The 21,530-nt window shown below is 39.1% G+C and overlaps 1 protein-coding gene across 5 annotated transcripts in view; it reads left to right on the plus strand.

The window, feature by feature from the left end:
- LOC139474818 (unconventional myosin-VI-like) overlaps nt 1-21,530 on the plus strand; it is a 126,172-nt gene that overhangs the window by 22,873 nt on the left and 81,769 nt on the right. For 4 of the 5 annotated variants that reach the window (XM_071257944.1, XM_071257943.1, XM_071257946.1 and 1 more), the window contains exons 2-7: nt 7,728-7,878; nt 8,077-8,146; nt 9,886-9,959; nt 15,667-15,796; nt 16,869-17,033; nt 19,632-19,729. In XM_071257944.1, coding sequence (XP_071114045.1) covers nt 7,762-7,878; nt 8,077-8,146; nt 9,886-9,959; nt 15,667-15,796; nt 16,869-17,033; nt 19,632-19,729 — 654 coding nt within the window. In that variant the 5' untranslated portion in view covers nt 7,728-7,761. Of the gene's footprint in view, nt 1-2,664; nt 2,752-7,727; nt 7,879-8,076; nt 8,147-9,885; nt 9,960-15,666; nt 15,797-16,868; nt 17,034-19,631; nt 19,730-21,530 lie in introns of those variants that run through there. The other variant, XM_071257945.1, reaches the window with a different exon arrangement.

Raw genomic sequence — 21,530 nt, forward strand, 5'->3', positions numbered from 1 at the left:
TCGACTTGTTCAGGATTCTCTTCAACAAAACAATGTGAATGTCATCCTATGGCCAGCTTGCTCCCCTGATCTCTCACCAATCGAGCACATGTGAGATGAGATGGATCGGCGCCTTCGACGTCAACCACGTGTTCCACAGACACTCCAGGAACTTCAAAACATGCTCCAACAGATATGGACATCCATCCCACAGGACTTAATTGATTTGTAAATTGACATTTTGGCATGTTCATGTTTTTATGAAATCACGCATTTTCTGAAGTCAGTATGGCAAATTAAACCATTTGAACACTTACAGGAGTCTTTTTACCGAAATTGTTTCAGATTTGGTAAAAAACATAACTTTGCATTAAATCTTATTCAATGTCACAGGAACTTTTGTTGTTCAATATAAATAACAATTATCTGGCACTTCAACATTTTCTATATGTAATTTTTGCCATGTGAATCCATGTACCTGTCAAAGGCAAGCAAATAATCACAGTAAGTAAGTCCAGTAAGTGTAGCTCAGTGACCTACATAGTCACGTATTGTCACTGTCCAGTAAGTGGAGCACAGTGACTTACATAGTCATGTATTGTCACTGTCCAGTAAGTGGAGCACAGTGACCTACAAAGTCACGTATTGACACTGTCCAGTAAGTGTAGCTCAGTGACCTACCTAGTCACGTATTGACACTGTCCAGTAAGTGGAGCACAGTGACCTACATAGTCACGTATTGACACTGTCCAGTAAGTGTAGCTCAGTGACCTACAAAGTCACATATTGACACTGTCCAGTAAGTGTAGCACAGTGACCTACATAGTCACGTATTGACACTGTCCACTAAGTGTAGCTCAGTGACCTACATAGTCAAGTATTGACACTGTCAAGTAAGTGGAGCACAGTGACCTACATAGTCACATATTGACACTGTCCAGTAAGTGTAGCTCAGTGACCTACAAAGTCACATATTGACACTGTCCAGTAAGTGGAGCACAGTGACCTACAAAGTCGCGTATTGACACTGTCCAGTAAGTGTAGCTCAGTGACCTACAAAGTCACGTATTGACACTGTCCAATAAGTGTAGCACAGTGACCTACAAAGTCATGTATTGTCACTGTCCAGTAAGTGTAGCTCAGTGACCTACATAGTCACGTATTGTCACTGTCCAGTAAGTGTAGCTCAGTGACCTACATTGTCATGTATTGTCACTGTCCAGTAAGTGGAGCACAGTGACCTACAAAGTCACGTATTGACACTGTCCAGTAAGTGTAGCTCATTGACCTACAAAGTCACGTATTGACACTGTCCAGTAAGTGTAGCACAGTGACCTACAAAGTCATGTATTGTCACTGTCCAGTAAGTGTAGCTCAGTGACCTACATAGTCACGTATTGTCACTGTCCAGTAAGTGTAGCTCAGTGACCTACAAAGTCACGTATTGACACTGTCCAGTAAGTGTAGCTCAGTGACCTACAAAGTCACATATTGACACTCTCCAGTAAGTGTAGCTCAGTGACCTACAAAGTCACGTATTGACACTGTCCAGTAAGTGTAGCTCAGTGACCTACAAAGTCATGTATTGACACTGTCCAGTAAGTGTAGCTCAGTGACCTACAAAGTCACATATTGACACTGTCCAGTAAGTGTAGCTCAGTGACCTACAAAGTCACGTATTGACACTGTCCAGTAAGTGTAGCTCAGTGACCTACAAAGTCACGTATTGACACTGTCCAGTAAGTGTAGCTCAGTGACCTACATAGTCACGTATTGTCACTGTCCAGTAAGTGGAGCACAGTGACCTACAAAGTCACCTGTGGCATTGTCCAGTAAGTGGAGCACAGTGACCTACATAGTCACGTATTGACACTGTCCAGTAAGTATAGCTCAGTGACCTACATAGTCACGTATTGACACTGTCCAGTAAGTGTAGCTCAGTGACCTACATAGTCACGTATTGACACTGTCCAGTAAGTGTAGCTCAGTGACCTACCTAGTCACGTATTGACACTGTCCAGTAAGTGTAGCTCAGTGACCTACATAGTCACGTATTGACACTGTCCAGTAAGCGGAGCACAGTTTTGTGCAATTGCATTGTTGGTTGGTGATGTTTACCATCCGCATGCAGAAATTTAACAGCAGATCATTTAATGCAGATTTTTGTTATTGTTGTTGTAAACATTGTTAATGTCGTCTGGTACTGCAGTGGTAGGGGAAGTTTCTTGCTTAGTGGCGCATGGACAAACTGGTTCCACTTCTTGTGTGATTTTGCCACACTCTTACGTAGACATTCATGAGGCCTTATGCTATTGCCGTCTCAACATCAGTGCCAACAACTCTCATCACCATCTTGTTAGTATACCATGTCAATGGAAAGATGTGAATGCAGTGCCTGAAGTTGAGGGAGGATGTTGTGGTCTACCGCCAAGCACTGTTCAGACAGGAAGATTCTACTATTCATAATCTGTATAGAATAGATATTGTGATAAACAAGAAACAAATCAAATTATTGAATTTTTTAACTTATCCTGCATTAATCCTTAATGCATCTACTGCTTGTTTCTGACAGAAAGAAGTTGTTTCAACTCGCTTAGAGGGTAACCCTATCACACAGCTCCCATGTGACCACAATAGTGATGACATCATGGATCAGCACATTACTGCCTTCACTCTCAGAAGCAAGACCTGTGTTTTGAACTCTCTCACACACTGAATGCTTGTGTGTTTGATATCTTTAGTGATATATCTTGTGACAAGTTTGTGCCTCTGGTTTGTATTTTCATATATTTCATGTGATTTAAGCCATAGCATGATTATTTGACATGTGCTGGAACATTTTTCACCACAGTAATCTCGGGTGTCTTGTTGTTTCGAGCCATTTGGTAGCCATTTTGAATACTGTATTTTCGTGAGTATGGTGTGCACTTTTTCCACGAAACAAAATCACTGTGTAGAAGGAGGTGCACATTATACAATGTTATACACACCATGAGTTTTTCCCCCCCAAGACATAACCGTGAGCACGTAACACCGGAAATAACATGTCAACTAATCTGTACTGGAGTACACAATGTAATCTTGTAATTACACTGTCTGGTTATAAAAAGTGTTAATTGTATGTCTGGACTTATGTTTGGAACTGATTTCATTGATCTTACTGTTATTTAAAATATTGTTTTAATCGCACAACTCACTGTTATTAACATCAACCACAGTCAGATTACCACTATTGGCGCCTTGGAACAAACTTTAGTTGACAGAAAATGGATAAATATATCAAAAATGCCATACTTTGACTTGTCAAAAGTCATATTTGTTGTAGTTTGACTATTCTATGTCAACATGTAGATCACGTGCGCAGGATCCATGACGGTGGCTTGTCAGTTGTTCCATGTGAAAAAATAAATCGCCGGCAATAGCGATCAACTGCACCAAACTGCCACGCTTATGGTTATTATTATTGTCCCCCGCCGCGTGGATATAGTATTTGCGGGATATAGTATTCACGACCGTCCGTACGTACGTCTGTACGTCCGTACGTACATCCCACCTGTTTGTTGCCGCGATATCTCAAGAACTATTGGAACTATGGTGTATATACAGACTCCGCAGACATCAGTCAGTTTTGGTGACCTTGACCTCATTTCAAGGTCACAGCAGGCAAATCTGCTTTTGGAGTTGGAAAACGGTGTTGCCGCGATATCTCAAGAACTGAACACTGGATTGTTTTCATATTTGGAACTGTGGTGTATATACAGACCCCGCAGACACCAGTCGGTTTTGGTGACCTTGACCCCATTTTCAAGGTCACAGCAGGCAAATCTGCTTTTGGAGTTGGAAAACGGTGTTGCCTCGATATCTCAAGAACTAATCGCTGGATTGTCTTCATATTTGGTTCTATGGTGTATATACAGGCGAGGGTTATTTCGTCACTTTGTGACAAATACTTGTTTTAAATATATTTAGTAGAAACTGCAACTAAAATTATATGATATTGGAATATATTATGCCTGATAAATCACATCAAAATCCTTTAAAGTTATATCATTGGGTAAGTTTTAACTGAATCACGGGTAGATTCCAAGAAAATGTGTGTAGGCCTACAGCTGATTGCTGTTTCCAGCTTAGTTTGCGAGAAAATACACGTGGTAATCTTAATCCTTGCATGGAAAACAATGCCTAGCAGAACAAAATATACAATTTAAATGGTAAATCAACATGTCTGGTGATTTTTATGTCTCAAGTTTCAAACTTGTAATGACCAAGTTTCGTTGACAGGAATTTGCTGAAGCGGTAGGGTGTAATTTTTTCCTGCGCATAATATACGGAATTATTTTTTTTCCAAAATACTGAATCCGCTTAAGGGGGGTGCGCATTATACTTGCGTGCACACTATACTCAAGAAAATATGGTATTGTATGTGGCCACACGTTCTCATGGCTGGCATTCTGTATTCTTTTGTGTTGCCTGGCACTTCATTATTGATGTATTCTTGCTATTATATTGTTTATTAAAGTGGTGTTGTTTCATGTGTTCACATAAACACATGAAGATTACAGCATACATAATCGGGCAGGGACACAATGTGATTACACTCTGCTTCATTGCAGATAACATGCCATCTTATAACGAGTGCTGACGTAATAAATTGGCGTGGGATCCTCATCCCATGTGCCTTAATTGTAAGTGTTTGTGCTCTCAGTCTACAAAATGTAAAGACTGTCTCCTGCTTTCCCCCACAGCTTTCGGCAAATACATGTAGCTTCAAGTGTCTTGTTAAAGAAAGACCCAGCAGGCCCGTAAACACAAGCAAAAAATGTCAAGACGTTTCTGAGCCAGCTTGCCTATCATTGCCAGTCAATTTTGACTCTCCGGTTTCGGCGAAACCCTGTCACCTTGACACTGATGCTGACCACAACCGCGTCCGTTTACTCAACTGTGGCCTCTGTGATGATGCCCAGCATGGCACCTGTGGATCACTCTGCACCTCTACAGCAGAAGACGTTCCATTACTCCACGGTGCCTATACAGTCTACACTACAAGTGCCCTGGGCTTAGAGCTTCCTGTCTCCCAACAGACGCCGCCTCAGCTAACACCATACATGGACTCTCTACAGTTACTTCAGCAGTCCCTGCCTCAGTTCCCGGAACCATCAGCTTCGGCAACGGTCTCGGCTCCCCCAGCTTCTACAGCGTCTCTTCAAGTGCTTTTCCAGCCGCATCCCCTGTCATGTCACAGGCACTTGACCGGTGTCCCTACAAGAGCCTTTACAAGCATCTCTACAGGCGCCCTCACACATGCCCAGCTTGGACACATGCGCCACGTCTGCCGTTCTTGTGACTCCTCTTTACCTGGGACTTCCTCACAACACAACAGCTGCAAGTCCTCTCATTCTAGACGGGGCAAAGCTGCCTTCAGATTTCCGTTTTTTAGCAGTAATGTGCTGATCTGTGATATCATCACTTCCGTGGTCACATGGGAGCTGTGTATGGTTGTCCTCGCAGCTAGTTGAAACACCTTCTTCTTCAGCAAGACCTAACACAGCCCTTTCTTTCTGTAAAGAACAAGCAGTAGATGCATTAAGTAGTAATGCATTATAAGTATACAAATATAAGAAATATCTAGGATTTTACACAATTTGATAGGTCTTCAGTTATCAAACTATTTAACAGTTTTGCTTGGAGTTGTTTTCAAATTCATTTTTGTGAAACAATGTAGGTAATATATGTAAAGAAATTGTTATGTACTTATTTATATCTATGACCATGGTGACAGCCCAGTGGACACTTGTATTTTGACCAGGGGTCCGGAAAATTTAAAATCCCAATTGGACATTTGTATTTTGGCTACGCCCCCTTCAAATTGTGTATTTTAGTACGACTTTTCCCACACATTACAAGTTGTTATGTACACTGTTCCCTCGTTATTGCGCCCTTCAATATAGCGCTAACTTGTTTATAGCGCGCTGTAATGCTTGGCTCCCAAAATTTACAAACATTTTTAATGTAATAAATTTAAGTTATTTTTCTAATGACACGATGTTTTCCGCCCAATCTCATTAAAATCAGATCTTAGTTCTCACTACCACTAAACAAAGATCTGAGGACATCCCATTACGGGTCATGTCAGACTGACCTTGTGCGAACTTTGACCGACCAATGGAATGACCAATCAGAAGGCAGCTTTCTTGTGCTTTATGGCACTAATTTCAAATTGGCGACTATGCTTCGAAACATATTTTGACAAATTCTCGATTACAAATTTGAAACCTAAACAAAAGAACATTCTGGAATGGCTAATAGATGGTCTAGATTGTATGGATTCAGTCGTTGAACCTGTAACTATTGTTCGGAGTTAAAGTTTTCGAGGTCGCATGATTAGAAATCACATTCAGACTGTCACTTTCATAATCTGGTAAGGGATGCTCTGATTGGTCGGATGAAAGGTCGTTCTGACGTGACCCCTAATGGGATGTCCTCAGATCTTTGTTTAGCGGTAGCGAGAAGTGAGGTCTGATTTTAATGAGATTGTTTTCCACCATCTCAAAAAACATTATCAGCTGATCACTGCGATCACGTAACACCAGAAATACCAGTCAACAAATCCGAACTGAAGTACGCAATTTCATCCTATTATTATAATATCTGGTAATAAAAAAAAAATACATTGTTTATCTGGACTAATGTTTGCAATATATTATATTAATTATATTCAAAATTTCATTCAATAATTATAACAATGTTTACAAATATTATGCGAAGTGACCGCTATTGACGCCTTGAAACGAACTTTAGTTGCAAGAGAATGGATACATATATCATAATTGCCATACCATGACTCACTAAAAGTCATATTTGAGGCAGTTTGACTATTAAATGTCAACATAACGTTTTCGCAATCGAAATACATGTAGCGTGGGAAGTCCCTACGGTGACTGGTCAGAATTGATCCATACATAAAAAAAATATCCTGCATACCATCTGTACCAAAGTGCTAAGCTTATGGTTCTTATAATTCTAAATGCTTTGAAGTTGTATCATTGGATATGTTTTAACTGAATCACCAGTAGATTGGGAGGAAACGCTGCACAGCTGATTGCTATTTCCGGCTTAGTTTACGAGAACATACACACGGTAATCTTAATCTCTGCATATGAAACAATGCCTTTGAGAGCAGGAAATACATTTTAGATGGTAAATCATCATGTCTGGTGTTGTTTTATATCACATTTCATACTTTTATTGACCAAGTTCGTTATACCTGTTTATTCACCTGAATTTGCTGAAGGGATACGATAACGCTCATCAATTATTTGGACCCCGTTTGGTTTTTTTAAAATGTCCGGTAAGCAACATTTTTAACCGGACATTTGAGATTCCCAGTCGGACATGTCCGGCACATATGACCGTTTCCGGACCCCTGATTTTGACACTTTCCGCAAGTTCTGCATGTACAGTGTCATGAGTATGGGAATAATAATTCGAGTGTCTGAATGTGTTTGATTAATTTGCTTCGGTCGAACGTAAAAATAATTTAGCTCAATCATGTCAATAGTTTTGATTTTTATTTGGAATGAACATGATGAAGAGGTGGGTTGGTTTAGCATGATAAGTAGGGCAAAATAAATGCTAATTCTGTTGCAAGTTTTTTGGGTTTTTTGTTTATGTATCAGGTGTGTGGTGTGAACACAAGAGAGAGGCGAGACAGCAATGTGAACAAGGTATTTGCCTTTGTTTATTTCTAGTGGGAGCACTTACAGATTGACGTAAGGAGGCATAATGGACGGGGGTAAGAAGGTGTGGGTCCCCCACCCCACAGATGGCTTCAAGCTGGGACGTATCACTGACATTGGATCTGACTCCATCTCCATTGAGCCCTTTGATGCCCCAGGAACTGTAAGTTTGGCATGTTAGGCATCACACCAATTGTCTTTTGTCAGATCATTTTGTCTCACATGTTGTATCACATATAACCATGTCAAGATTGACATGATTTACCATGTTTACAGGTTGTAATTTCAAGCTTATACATAGTTGTACTGAACAGTTGGTGAAGAAAAGTTGATGTTTAAACCAATGTATCTCTCTTCACAGACAATCAATGCTATCTATGATCGTACATTTCCTGCTGAGGAATATGACAACAAAGACTGTGAGGATAACTGTAAGTAATCCAAAAGCACTGATAAGCAGGACACTGTTGATGGAAGTTTAATTTTTAGCCCACCAGGCCCTAAGGTCCATGTTAGCTTATTGCATGGTGTGTTATCCATCATCTGTCTTTTCATCCATCTGTCATTTCATCCATCTATCTTTTCAGCCATCTATCTGTCGTTACTCTTTTACTTCTTAAGGGCTGAGGGCTGATCTTTAACTTCAAAGGGATATCTCTCACGATATAAGTACTGATAGCGTCAAACATAACAAAGAATCTGTTTGAGAAAAATATGTTATGTAATGACTTTTTGCTAAAGAAACCACAGGGCTCCAAAATCTAAGACTTAAAAAGGATTTGTAGGACCATAAATTGATTAACATGATTAAATTCAAAACATTTGTCAATCAAACACACGTGTTGCCTATTTTACAATGTTGTAAATTAGAACCTTGTTCTTAAATTCTCTCAAATGAGTATTTACCTCTGTTGGCTTCTCTGAAATTGCAAGACTTGGGGCTGAACTTTGGCTCATAAGTTTCTTGAATTGATCATAGTGATACCATAATATTTTGTATTATTCATTAGATGATAGTGTCAAATTTTAGCCCTCAGTCCTTCTTGTTTTTATGCAGAATTGTTTTGAATATCAATTTTGAAAGCAACCTTGTTCAGTGGCTGTCATTGTCTTTTAAACTGTTGACTTCATATGCAGGTGAGCTACAGTGACATGGCACTATTTTCTTTCCCTTAAGATGTAAACATATTGAAAGGAAATGAATAATTTCAAAATATTATGATTGAGCTGACTTGTGAAGATGATAATAATTATGAAATTAGTTTGTTTTAGTCTTTTTTCTGCAGTGGACTTTTGCCGTTGTGTTGAAATTAAATATATTTTTATAAATATAATTTAAATATAAATGTTTTGTTGCTAATATTGAAGACAAGCGAAGTTCTTGACAGTTGAAAGCAGCAATTCAATGCGCTCATGGGGCGTGGTCGCTAGGAGAAAGTGGTCAGAAAGGGGAAAACAAAAGGTTTTAGAAAGTAATAAAAGAAATCCGCAGTGCAATCCAAAAGTACCATGTACAGGATATTTTTTAATAAAAATATGCACATGAAAAAATTCTTTTCTAAAAATGCAAATTAATTTATGAATTCATCCCAAGGTCGTAACCCTTATCATGTGGTGGGTATTTGGAAGGAATCTTGTGATGACGCTGTGAATGAGGCTGTTTGTATTACATTGTTGAATTCAACTGAGCAGGAAGATTGTCGAGGCATTGACATTACGACAGATGCTCATCATGGATGGAGAAAAAAATGCTTCTGAGAGAAACATTGTTGCTTTGAGCTTCGCGACAAAACAGGTGTTTATGCCGAAGTAGTTTACAAGAGAGGATGATATGTGCAGCCAGCGACCTGAATACGCTTGATGAAAATAATGTTGAAATCCATTTTCAAGCACATGACAGAATCTGTGAACAAATATTTATCTGAACATCGTTTCGAAGTCTGTGAGGCTGTGAGGCTGCCGAAGTCTTCATAGCCTAGATTCTAGTACCAAGTGTTTTCATGACGTCACCCGTTTATGCATTAACCAATGAAATGTGTGTGTTATCATTGACCTGTCAGATCCCTCGTATAAGCTCCGTCCACTAGAGTGCGGTAGTTCCTGCCCCTATAAGCAAGTGTGTATTATATGGTATAATATATGATGCTAGCCATAACACTTTCTGTTACAGGTGCATTGATGTACTTGAATGAGGCCACTCTCCTAAATAACATCAGGATACGATACATGAAGAATCAGATCTATGTACGTATTTCTTAGTATGCAACTTCCTGTTGTCATCAATGAAACTAGTGTGGTACACCCCACTTCATATGTCGGTGTGTATGGGACAACACTCAAATAATTTAGAAAACTTACTTTCAGCTCACCTATTTAAACTGAAAAAGTGACACCCCAATTTGTTCTGGAGGCCAAGCAGACCATATTGAAAAACTTCATTTCTCAGCCATTTTCTGTCAAAATGTAATGGAATTTGGTACTTGTGTAGTCAGTCATGTCAACAGTGTTTCTAAACACATGATGTTCCATTTCATGATATTTATACCCCCAACATAATGTCGGGGTATATAGTTATACCAAGATTCCATCCGTCCGTCTGTCTGTCTGTTGTCCGTCTGTCCGAAAACTTTGTCTGCGCGATTTCTCTTAAACTATTCAGGGGATTCATCTCAAACTTAGTACATATAATCTGTGTCATATGGAGGGGTGCAGTCAAAAGAAAAAAAATGTTTTTATTAATTTTCCATTTTTTTATGAATTTTTCAAACCCTAAAGGCTAACCCTATCCTAGCTATTTAATTTGTAACTACTGACACACTAGGCGGGTCGGGGGTATTAGTGAGCCGTGTTCACTTTTGCACTTGTTTAGATTTGGACTTTGTTTGACCTTTACACTTTAACCATGATCCTAAATTCTCTCAAAATGCATTTCCTTTAGAAGTGAGAAGTTGGGAGTTGTTTAGAGATTTCAAGCTTTTAATCCTTCAAGTGTTACCAGGACCATATCTGCCTTTACACGTAGTCTCAAGACTAGAATGAAAAACATTAAATCAATCAGAACAATTTTGATTTTCAGATTCATTCTAATTACTTACATGATTCATTTATGTATGCTAGCAAGGGAAAAGTAACTACTTCATATGAAGTGGTGTAATTGTTATGTTATTGAAAATAATAACATAATGTTTGATCTTTTGTCCAATGAATGTTTTATCATAACAAATACATTGACAAAATCCACACCTATTAATAGGACACAGAGCGGCACGCCTTAAAAGAGGGGCAGCATAACAACTCAATATGCAATATCAATATCAGGTGTAACCACCTTTTGTGTTGCTACAGGTGAGGCAGTGGTGGCACATTTAAGACACAAGATGATTAAAAACAGCCTTGAGGATGTTATTCCAAATGTCAGTTTGCCTAACTGAGATATCGTTATTGGCTAGTCCTCTTTTAGGCATCTTTCCATCTCATGACATGTTCTATGGGGGAGAGATCTGTAGAAACAGCTGGCCATAGCAGTACAAGAGTGTTATACCTCAAGAGGTCTGTTACAACACATGGAACATGTGGGCGGTCATTATCATGCTGCAATGTGATGTTAAGTCCCTCCATTTGCACAATGGTAGTGTCATCCCAGTAGTGTATGCCATTCAGATTGCCTTTAACAATGATTTATCCCGCGATATGCCAAGGAGAGGCACGGGCCACCGAGCCGTGGATGCCCGTGCCTATAATAAAAACAGAAGATGGCCGACGGTGTGCAGGTACTAGTGGGCTACTTAGCTGCTAATTGTGTATACCAAAATGCTACCGTTGCCATGGCCACGCGCTTGGCCAACGGCGATTGCAGCTAGCGCTGCGTGCCTGAGACTGCTACCTGAGAACCCCGCACACCTCGACATAGTTTATTGTTGAGACAGGTATTGCATATATACATATATACAGCTATTAAGAAGTCATGTCTATTTACATATATCAGAATCCTTTAAAAGTATGGACATATATACAAGCGCCCTGAAAACCTATTTTACATATGTACAGGTTTATTTACATATATACAATCTGCTCTGCTGGTACCTGTAATAGAATAAACGCTGAAGAAAAGAAGTGATTAGCATTCCAGGTGAAGAGGACACGTCAGGCTGAAAAAGAAAGAAAAGGAGTGAAAAGCTGGGTGGGTTGGTGGCTGGGAAAGCGATTAGATACAGTGACACACGTGTGTACTTGGGGAAGGGCTGTTTGCGAATGACGGACTAACAAAAGGCGGGATGATGCTTGCGTGGGATTATTCCACGGGCACGGTGCAGAGTGGTGACCCGGGGGTGATTCAGTTACGAGGGGTGATTGGGTTACAGACGTAATTAGCCAATGGTTTGGATACGCGCGATAAAGTCATTTAGTAGTTAGTACTAAATGTAAGAGTTGTGTTCTCCCATTAGTTGTGATATCGCCCAACCCATTACGTACCCCTCCAAAAACTGAATACTGATTCTAAAACCTTCTTGACGATGCCTGTAGACCCTTGTGCGAGCAGCAGAGCTGTCCAGATGAGACCATCCCAGTCTTGTCTTTTGAACCCCAGGTGCCCTCTACACCAAGCTAGGTGTGCCTTGTGGTGACATGCAAGCAAATTTGGGTAGATTGCTGAACCATATCTGGATGTTGTGATCTGGATCAGGGACCCGATTTTGTCCCTGTTGGGTACAGTTCTGCCATTAATTGCTTTTAAACAAAGAGTTATTGAAGGTCAAACAATAGGGTTTTTATGAGCACTTGATAGGTAAACAACCATTGTGTGTTCACATTCAAAACCATGTGTATGAGTATCATGCGTATACGTATACACACGTATACATCCAAATCATTGGATTATTGCGTTAACATGCAAATGCTGAATCACGATTTTAAAGTCAAGGAGATGTCTTCATGAATATGTAATGAAAGATGCATTATTTAATTTCAGAGTTAATTTATTTTTATTGAAGCACAGCTACTTTTTTCCAGTAGTATACATGAGATCCTTGCATCAACAGAAATCCTCCATTCAACATCCCATGCAGTATTATGATCTATCAATGAACATGCTATTTTGTGCAAGGAAGTTACCGGTAGTTGTACTAGCACTGGACTGAAGGTGTGCACTATCACATACCATCAGATAAAGTGGAATATGAGCAGGATAAGATAAGAATATTTCATAACCAGAGTGTCATGTCTATTTCATTTGCTTTTCGGGCGGTCGGGTAGCCTAGTGGTTTTAAGCGTTCGCTCGTCACGCCGCAGACCCGGGTTCGATTCCCAACCTGAGTACAATGGTGTCCCCCGCTGTGATATTGCTGGAATATTGCTAAAAGCGGCGTAAAACCATACTCACTCACTCATTTACTTTTCCTGCATTACCCAAGGGCCCTCTTGTGTAATACTGATGTCTTCCTTCCCACTGTACCATCAGGCCTGATGGCGGGTTGCAAACCATGTGCATCTAAATAAACCTTTTTCCCCCTTGCCATTAGAATGTATTATAAAATGATAGATTGCCTAAATGTAAAAAAACCCAGATTTTTAAACTTATCCTATCTCACACTATGCATATCATCTTTCTTCTTTGATCATATGTGGAAACATGCTTGAAATCTGTTTTCAGTTCCTAAAACAAAAACATTTGCCCAAACACACCCCAGCATTTCTATGGTTATGACCAACAACTGGGTCAATTTCGTGTTCTCGAGCACAGAAACCTTCCACGCTTTGACCATGTGCAACTCTCTACCAACTCTTCCCTTTTTCATTGCCACTGTTTGTGGATGTGTTTGACAAAATCTAGAGAATGTATCATTGTCGTTTGGAGTTTGTCTGTGGAATAAGACAGTGTATGCTTGACTCACGCCATGCAGAATGCAATTCACTGCCTAAGGTGGGCTTTTTGCTTCTCATCCAATGATGTTGTAGACAATTGTTGGACTGTCAATCGAAATCAGAAGATTCTTAGAAGCCTTCTAAGAATTCTACAAACGTATTGGAAGAGCCCACCCTATCGGCTACCGATGACTGTCTCCACCTCTCATCAGTCTCCACCTCTCATCAGTCTCCACCCAGGATGACATTCGGTCATTCTGAGACTTCTCTGCTCTCAAGCTCGTTGAACACTCTCATTAATGTTCCCAGTCATACAATCTAACATGCTACTTTGTTCAAGATTCTGTGCTTGGCCCCAGCACATTCCGCTCTTGCAACCCTTCCATGTGAGGGGCGGCTGTGCGGTTGCCAGTGCTCTGACAAGCAGACGAGACACTCACAAGGAATCGAGGGATCAACAATCAGCATCCAATGATAGGGTGATCATAGGTGATCATGTTCAGGCGGCTGTTCTTGTTCTCCTACTAGATGATCGATCACATTGCTGCTATGTTCGGCGCTCCTCAGAGCGACAATGATCGGTGGACCCTCCTCATGATTCAAGGTCCAGATCAGCTCCCTCACCCTCAGGAAGTTCTTACTATAACCAGGATAGTAACATCAACGTAGGAATTAAACTATTGGGACTAACCAAGGTTTGATACTTAAGCAAATTGTTCACAGGTGTGGGATAATTATCCCCCGCTCCAACAAAGTTGGCGGGGGATATAGAAATAGGTTCCGTCCATGTGTGCGTGCGTGTGTGCGTGTGTGTGTGCGTTCCAAAATTGTTTCCGGAGCATAACTCAGAAACCATTAAAAAATTCTCTACGAAACTTTGCATGGACTTAGGTTTTATAAGGGTCTGGAGCGTAATTAAAAAACCATTAAATAATTTCTTACAAAACTTTGCATGTTTACCAGGCACATACCGAACTGGTGCCTTTTGCTATTTAGGAGTTTTATAAATGTTTATTTTAGAATTTCCATTGCAGCTATTTTGACATGGCGTAAGAGAAATGTTGGGTCAGTTACCTGGTTTGGGACCATAACGAGTTAAAATGGCAGGGGATATAGATGACTTCGTCGACTATACACTTGTTATCTGTCACACTGGGATCCATTCTGCCAGTTTTTTCGGACCACCAATATACTATTGACTACACTCGTTCCACACTTCGTCATCCTCCCAGGGTTCAAACACCTCAGGGCTCATCACCATAACAGGATTCAGCAAGTCACCATATCCGATGTCATTTTTGTTCTGCATGAAAATCAACAGTCGGATCCCTCCCAGTTCGATCCCACCAGAATCGTGTGCTCCAATCTTACCTTTGAATTGGGATTACCAAGACCAACAGCAGGTCGATTCTTTCATTCAGTCGGACTCCAAAGCGATCTTCCAACATTCGGGTCTCACACCTATCCCACAGACTTCTAGTTCTGAGCAAGCTACAGTCATCTGTGGGTCCCGTCTAGGCAGCGACCCTTTTGCACCAGTTACATCAGTAGAAGACTGGGGTGTGTTCGAGCAAATATTTTTGTTTTAGGAGCTGGAAACAAAGTGGAAGGTTTATACACGACATAAGTTTAGTTTGGGTTGATCTTGAATGATATTCATCCTCACACATAAACAGTGTGTGATTGTATGATTTACAAAATAATTATTATTAGTTGTCTGATGTTGGTTATTTTCAACCTGGTATGAATTTGAGATATTACATATGATATACAACTTAATCCTATTCATTAAGAAAAATGTAGAACTTTATGGACAACAACTACTGGTTAATTGTGTATAGTGCCATTTTGATGTGGATTCTTACACAGTTATCAAGCTAGAGTGACATCAACCAGGTTTTTCGTTTTTCTTAATTATTTGGCAACTTCTAGAATGCAAATCAAAAAGTTAATCCTATTCACTATATATTTATTCATTTGCCTTTCAGTGAAGTATTTTTTAAAGTCATTTGTCACCACAGGATGAAAGCATGTGTAGATGAACAAAGGAGTATTATTTTGATGTAATGGTGGTGCTGCTTTTTTACAGACCTACACAGCCAACATTTTAATTGCCATCAACCCATATTATGAGATACCAGACTTGTACACATCACAGACCATAAAGTCCTACACTGGGAAGTCCCTTGGAGTGCTGCCTCCTCATGTATATGCCATTGGTGAGTCATGTTGTAGTTTCAACCATGAAACTCTGTTAATTCCCAACTGTTGACACCAGCTATATTTTAGGTTTATGATGTATTTTAAGACTGTAGAAGTTTTGAGGATGGGGAATGCTTCTGTTTTAGCTAGTTTATGGATGTATTTTAAGACTGTAGAAGCTTTGAGGATGAGGAATGCTTCTGTTTCAGCTAGTTTATGGATGTATTTTTAGACTGTAGAACCTTTGAGGATGGGGAATGCTTCAGTTTTAGCTAGTTTATGGATGTATTTTAAGATTGTAGAACCTTTGAGGATGGGGAATGCTTCTGTTTTAGCTAGTTTATGGATGTATTTTAAGACTGTAGAAGCTTTGAGGATGAGGGATGGTTCTATTTTAGCTAGTTTATGGATGAATTCTAAGACTAGAAGCTTTGAGGATGGGGAATGCTTCTGTTTTAGCTAGTTTATGGATGTATTTTAAGACTGTAGAAGCTTTGAGGATGAGGGATGCTTCTATTTTAGCTAGTTTATGGATGTATTCTAAGACTGTAGAAGCTTTGAGGATGGGGAATGCTTCAGTTTTAGCAAGTTTATGGATGTATTTTAAGACCGTAGAAACTTTGAGGATGGGGAATGCTTCAGTTTTAGCTAGTTTATGGATGTATTTTAAGACTGTAGAAGCTTTGAGGATGGGGAATGCTTCTGTTTTAGCTAGTTCATGGATGTATTTTAAGACTGTTGAAGCTTTGAGGATGGGGAATGCTTCTGTTTTAGTTAGTTTATGGATGTATTTTAAGACTGTAGAAGCTTTGGGGATGAGGAATGCTTCAGTTTTAGCCAGTTTATGGATGTATTTTAAGACTGTAGAAGCTTTGAGGATGGGGAATGCTTCTGTTTTAGCTAGTTTATGGATGTATTTTACATATGCCGATCTGAGAGATACTTTCAATCAATCTGTTGAATTCTCCTAATACCACAGTGAAATGGAGTGTGTGGATGATTTGATACATACTTGTATGTGCAGGCAGCAATATATTGGTTGAAATGTTGAAATTACTTTTGGGTTGTTTTACTGTTGTGTGCTTTCAGCCGACAAGTCCTACCGTGACATGAAGGTTTTGAAGCTAAGTCAGTCAGTAATCGTGAGTGGAGAGTCTGGCGCAGGGAAGACTGAGTCAACCAAATATATCCTGAAATACCTTACAGAGTGTTGGGGAACCAAGGCTGGACCCATTGAACAGAGAATCCTCGAGTGTAAGCAATTGGTAGCATGACATCAGTGGTGGTCCATGGGAGGAACAACATGCTGAAGTTGCTGCACTGCGAGGATGCATGTTCACAGAGTCCTGTCTGTTTGTATCTGTGTGCAGCCCAAACTGTCCACTAACTTGGGTCAGATATACTGCGAGGATATGTCCTTCGTGTCAGCATTGTGTAGCATGTTTCCCATTTGGATGGTTTAAGAATATGCTATAGATCTCACACGGCAGGGATGCATGTTCCTAGGATCTGGTCAATGCATGAAGTCCTCTCCATTACTTTCACTAACACCACTATTCAATAGAAACATTCAGTTGATGTATTCATTTTTATCACACGGATACGAAAAAAACCCTTTAATCTCTAATGATTAAATGGGAGTTATTTGATATTTTTTCTCCTATAGTTATTTTTAAACAATAATTTGTTGGTATTAAGTTAAATCTGCTCATTTAGTAAATGTCAATCTAGTCATGGTAATGGAACTTTATTATATTTGATACATTATACCATTTGTCTTAACATTAACATTCTTCATAATTAAGAACTTCATAGAAATATGTGAAAAGTAAGTGTTTTCAAAATGTGATGTCATTTTCATATGAAGACAGCATGAAATTCTAAAAACAGAGATAATGTTAAATATTTGTGTATGTATATGAGTGTTAATATTATTGCAGTAAATGTACATCTCCATACAGGATAGCTTACTACAACTAACTTCTTTCTGAAGCATCTATCTTCCTTCTTTCATCCATCTGTATAAAGGCCTTTACTCAAATAATCACACTAAATCAATTGTAGCACTTGCACATTTTGTATGATGTCTTGAACACAAGATTGTCAATGCCAAGTGTTAGTGCACTTTGACATGGCCTGTTTATCAATTGTCTGTCATGATGGAGTGTCATGAAAATCCACCAGGTTCTAATATGACTATTGATATTACTTCCTTGGCTGTTGAGGAGAAATGTTGTATTTACTGTAGTTTTAGAAACTGAAACACAGAAGTAAATGCATGGTTAACATAAAAATGTTTATGTCTTTAACTCATCTTTGAGTATGAAATAACATATCCTTGTTCATTAAAAGTGTATGAAAGTTTTGAGACAGGGCATCAGTTAATATGGCCACATATACAGTTAATGAGAGTTATCTGTTCTTGTCAAGGTTCATTAAGAGTTATCTCCCTTTCTCGGGTACTCAAACACCTATCACAGTCCTAATTGCATATGATATGAGCATAACCATCTATTTTAAGAGACTGCTTCCAGGAATTCTGTATTCCATGCTACAGCCATAAATAAGCTGCTTAACCTGTGAAGATCTGGGTTAGAATAGGTCTTTGGCAACCCATGCTTGCAGTAAGAGGCGACTATGCTTGTCGTAAGAGGTAACTAAGGGGATCAGGAGGTCAGGCTTGCTGACTTCGTTGATGCGTGTCATTGTATCCCAAGTGCGTAATTGACTCGATTATTTACAGACTGCCATATTACATAACTGGAATATTGCTGAGTGTGGTGTTAAACAACAACCAAATACACAATAATAAGCTACTTGTTTCTTGCAGCTGTGTTTTGCTCAGATGTAATATTCTCATTATCTTGGAACATATTACTTCCTTCCCCAAGCATCTGGTCCACACGTTGTTACTACTTTTACCACAAAATAGCAGTTGCATGGGAACATGGATGTATTATAATGAATTTATATGTATCAGGTGAGCTGTGATCCAGGGAGGCTATTTCTGTTCAATTATGGCAAGACTATTCTTTCCCGTTATTTTAGATGAGATAAAACTTCCCTTTCTTTTGCATATCTGCACCCTCGGCTTTATGATAATCCAGCCTTAGAATGTTTTATAACTCTAATTATGCAAATGAATACCAGATGTCCAAGTGCCATATAAATGTCAAAAAAAGAATAATAATTCATGCTTTCAAGTTCTACTTGTCCCTCTGTATGTAATTTGTAAAATGAAATGTATATACCGGCAATATAATGCAATGTCCTATGGGCCTATCTCCTTTGTATATACCAGTAATATAATGTGATGTCCTAATGGCCTGTCTCTTTTGTATATACCAGTAATAATATGTGATGTCCTAATGGCCTGTCTCCTTGGTATATACCAGTAATATAATGAGATGTCCTAATGGCCTGTCTCCTTTGTATATACCGGCAATATAATGCAATGTCCTATGGGCCTATCTCCTTTGTATATACCAGTGATATAATGCTATGTCCTAATGGCCTGTCTCCTTTGTATATACAATGTACCAGTAATATAATGAGATGTCCTAGTGGCCTGTCTCCTTTGTATATACCAGTAATATAATGCTATGTCCTAATGGCCTGTCTCCTTTGTATATACCAGTAATATAATGAGATGTCCTAGTGGCCTGTCTCCTATGTATACCAGTAATATAATGCTATGTCCTAATGGCCTGTTTCCTTTGTTTTTATCAGAAATATAATTCTATGTCACATGGACCTGTCTCCTTTGACACTATAACCTTTTCTAATGTGAATATGTTTATATGAAACCTAAATTATAATGTGCTGATAATATCTGTCCTCCTCTCTCCACAGCCAACCCACTCCTAGAAGCCTTTGGTAATGCCAAGACGGTCAGAAACAACAACAGTAGTAGATTTGGCAAATTTGTAGAAATCCATTTTGATGCAAAGGTAAGGGTTGTTTAGGTATATGTCAATGGTTACAGCTATATGACTGGTATATCTTCTGTATCCAAAATGACTGGTATATCTTGTGTATCCATAATGACTGGTATATCTTGTGTATCCATAATGACTGGTATATCTTCTGTATGCATGATGATCAGTATATCTCCTGTATCCAAAATGACTGGTATATCTTGTGTATCCATAATGACTGGTATATCTTCTGTATCCATGATGACCGGTATATCTTCTGTATCCATGATGATCAGTATATCTCCTGTATCCATGATGATTGGTATATCTTGTGTATCCATAATGACTGGTATATCTTCTGTATTCATGATGATCAGTATATCTCCTGTATCCATGATGATCAGTATATCTTCTGTATCCATGATGGCAGGTATACCTTCTGTATCCATGATGACCGGTATATCTTCTGTATCCACGATGATCAGTATATCTTCTGTATCCAAAATGACTGGAATATCTTCTGTATCCATGATGACTGGTCTATCTTCTGTATCCATGATGACTGGTCTATCTTCTGTATCCATGATGACTGGAATATCTTCTGTATCCATGATGACTGGTATATCTTCTGTATCCATGATGATCAGTATATCTTCTGTATCCATGATGACCGGTATATCTTCTGTATCCACGATGATCAGTATATCTTCTGTATCCTTGATGACTGGAATATCTTCTGTATCCATGATGACTGGTCTATCTTCTGTATCCATGATGACTGGTCTATCTTCTGTATCCATGATGACTGGAATATCTTCTGTATCCATGATGACTGGTATATCTTCTGTATCCATGATGATCAGTATATCTTCTTTATCCATGATGACTGCAATATCTTCTGTATCCACGATGATCAATATATCTTCTGTATCCAAAATGACTGGAATATCTTCTGTATCCATGATGACTGGAATATCTTCTGTATCCATGATGACTGGAATATCTTCTGAATCCATGATGACTGGAATATCTTCTGTATCCATGATGACTGGAATATCTTCTGTATCCATGATGACTGGAATATCTTCTGTATCCATGATGACTTGAATATCTTCTGTATCCATGATGACCGGTATATCTTCTGTATCCATGATGACTGGAATATCTTCTGTATCCATGATGACTGCAATATCTTCTGTATCAATGATGACTGGAATATCTTCTGTATCCATGATGACTGGAATATCTTCTGTATCCATGATGACTGGAATATCTTCTGTATCCATGATGATCAGTATATCTTCTGTATCCAAAATGACTGGAATATCTTCTGTATCCATGATGACTGGAATATCTTCTGCATCCATGATGACCGGTATATCTTCTGTATCCACGATGATCAATATATCTTCTGTATCCAAAATGACTGGAATATCTTCTGTATCCATGATGACTGGAATATCTTCTGTATCCATGATGACTGGAATATCTTCTGAATCCATGATGACTGGAATATCTTCTGTATCCATGATGACTGGTATATCTTCTGTATCCATTATGACTGGAATATCTTCTTTATCCATGATGACTGCAATATCTTCTGTATCCATGATGACTGGAATATCTTCTGTATCCATGATGACTGGAATATCTTCTGTATCCATGATGACTGGAATATCTTCTGTATCCATGATGACTGGAATATCTTCTGTATCCATGATGACTGGAATATCTTCTGAATCCATGATGACTGGAATATCTTCTGTATCCATGATGACTGGTATATCTTCTGTATCCATGATGACTGCAATATCTTCTGTATCCATGATGACTG

The sequence above is a fragment of the Haliotis cracherodii genome, unplaced genomic scaffold, assembly GCF_022045235.1.
Source record: "Haliotis cracherodii isolate W230 unplaced genomic scaffold, xgHalCrac1.p SCAF_3, whole genome shotgun sequence".
Classification (NCBI taxonomy): Eukaryota; Metazoa; Mollusca; class Gastropoda; order Lepetellida; family Haliotidae; genus Haliotis; species Haliotis cracherodii.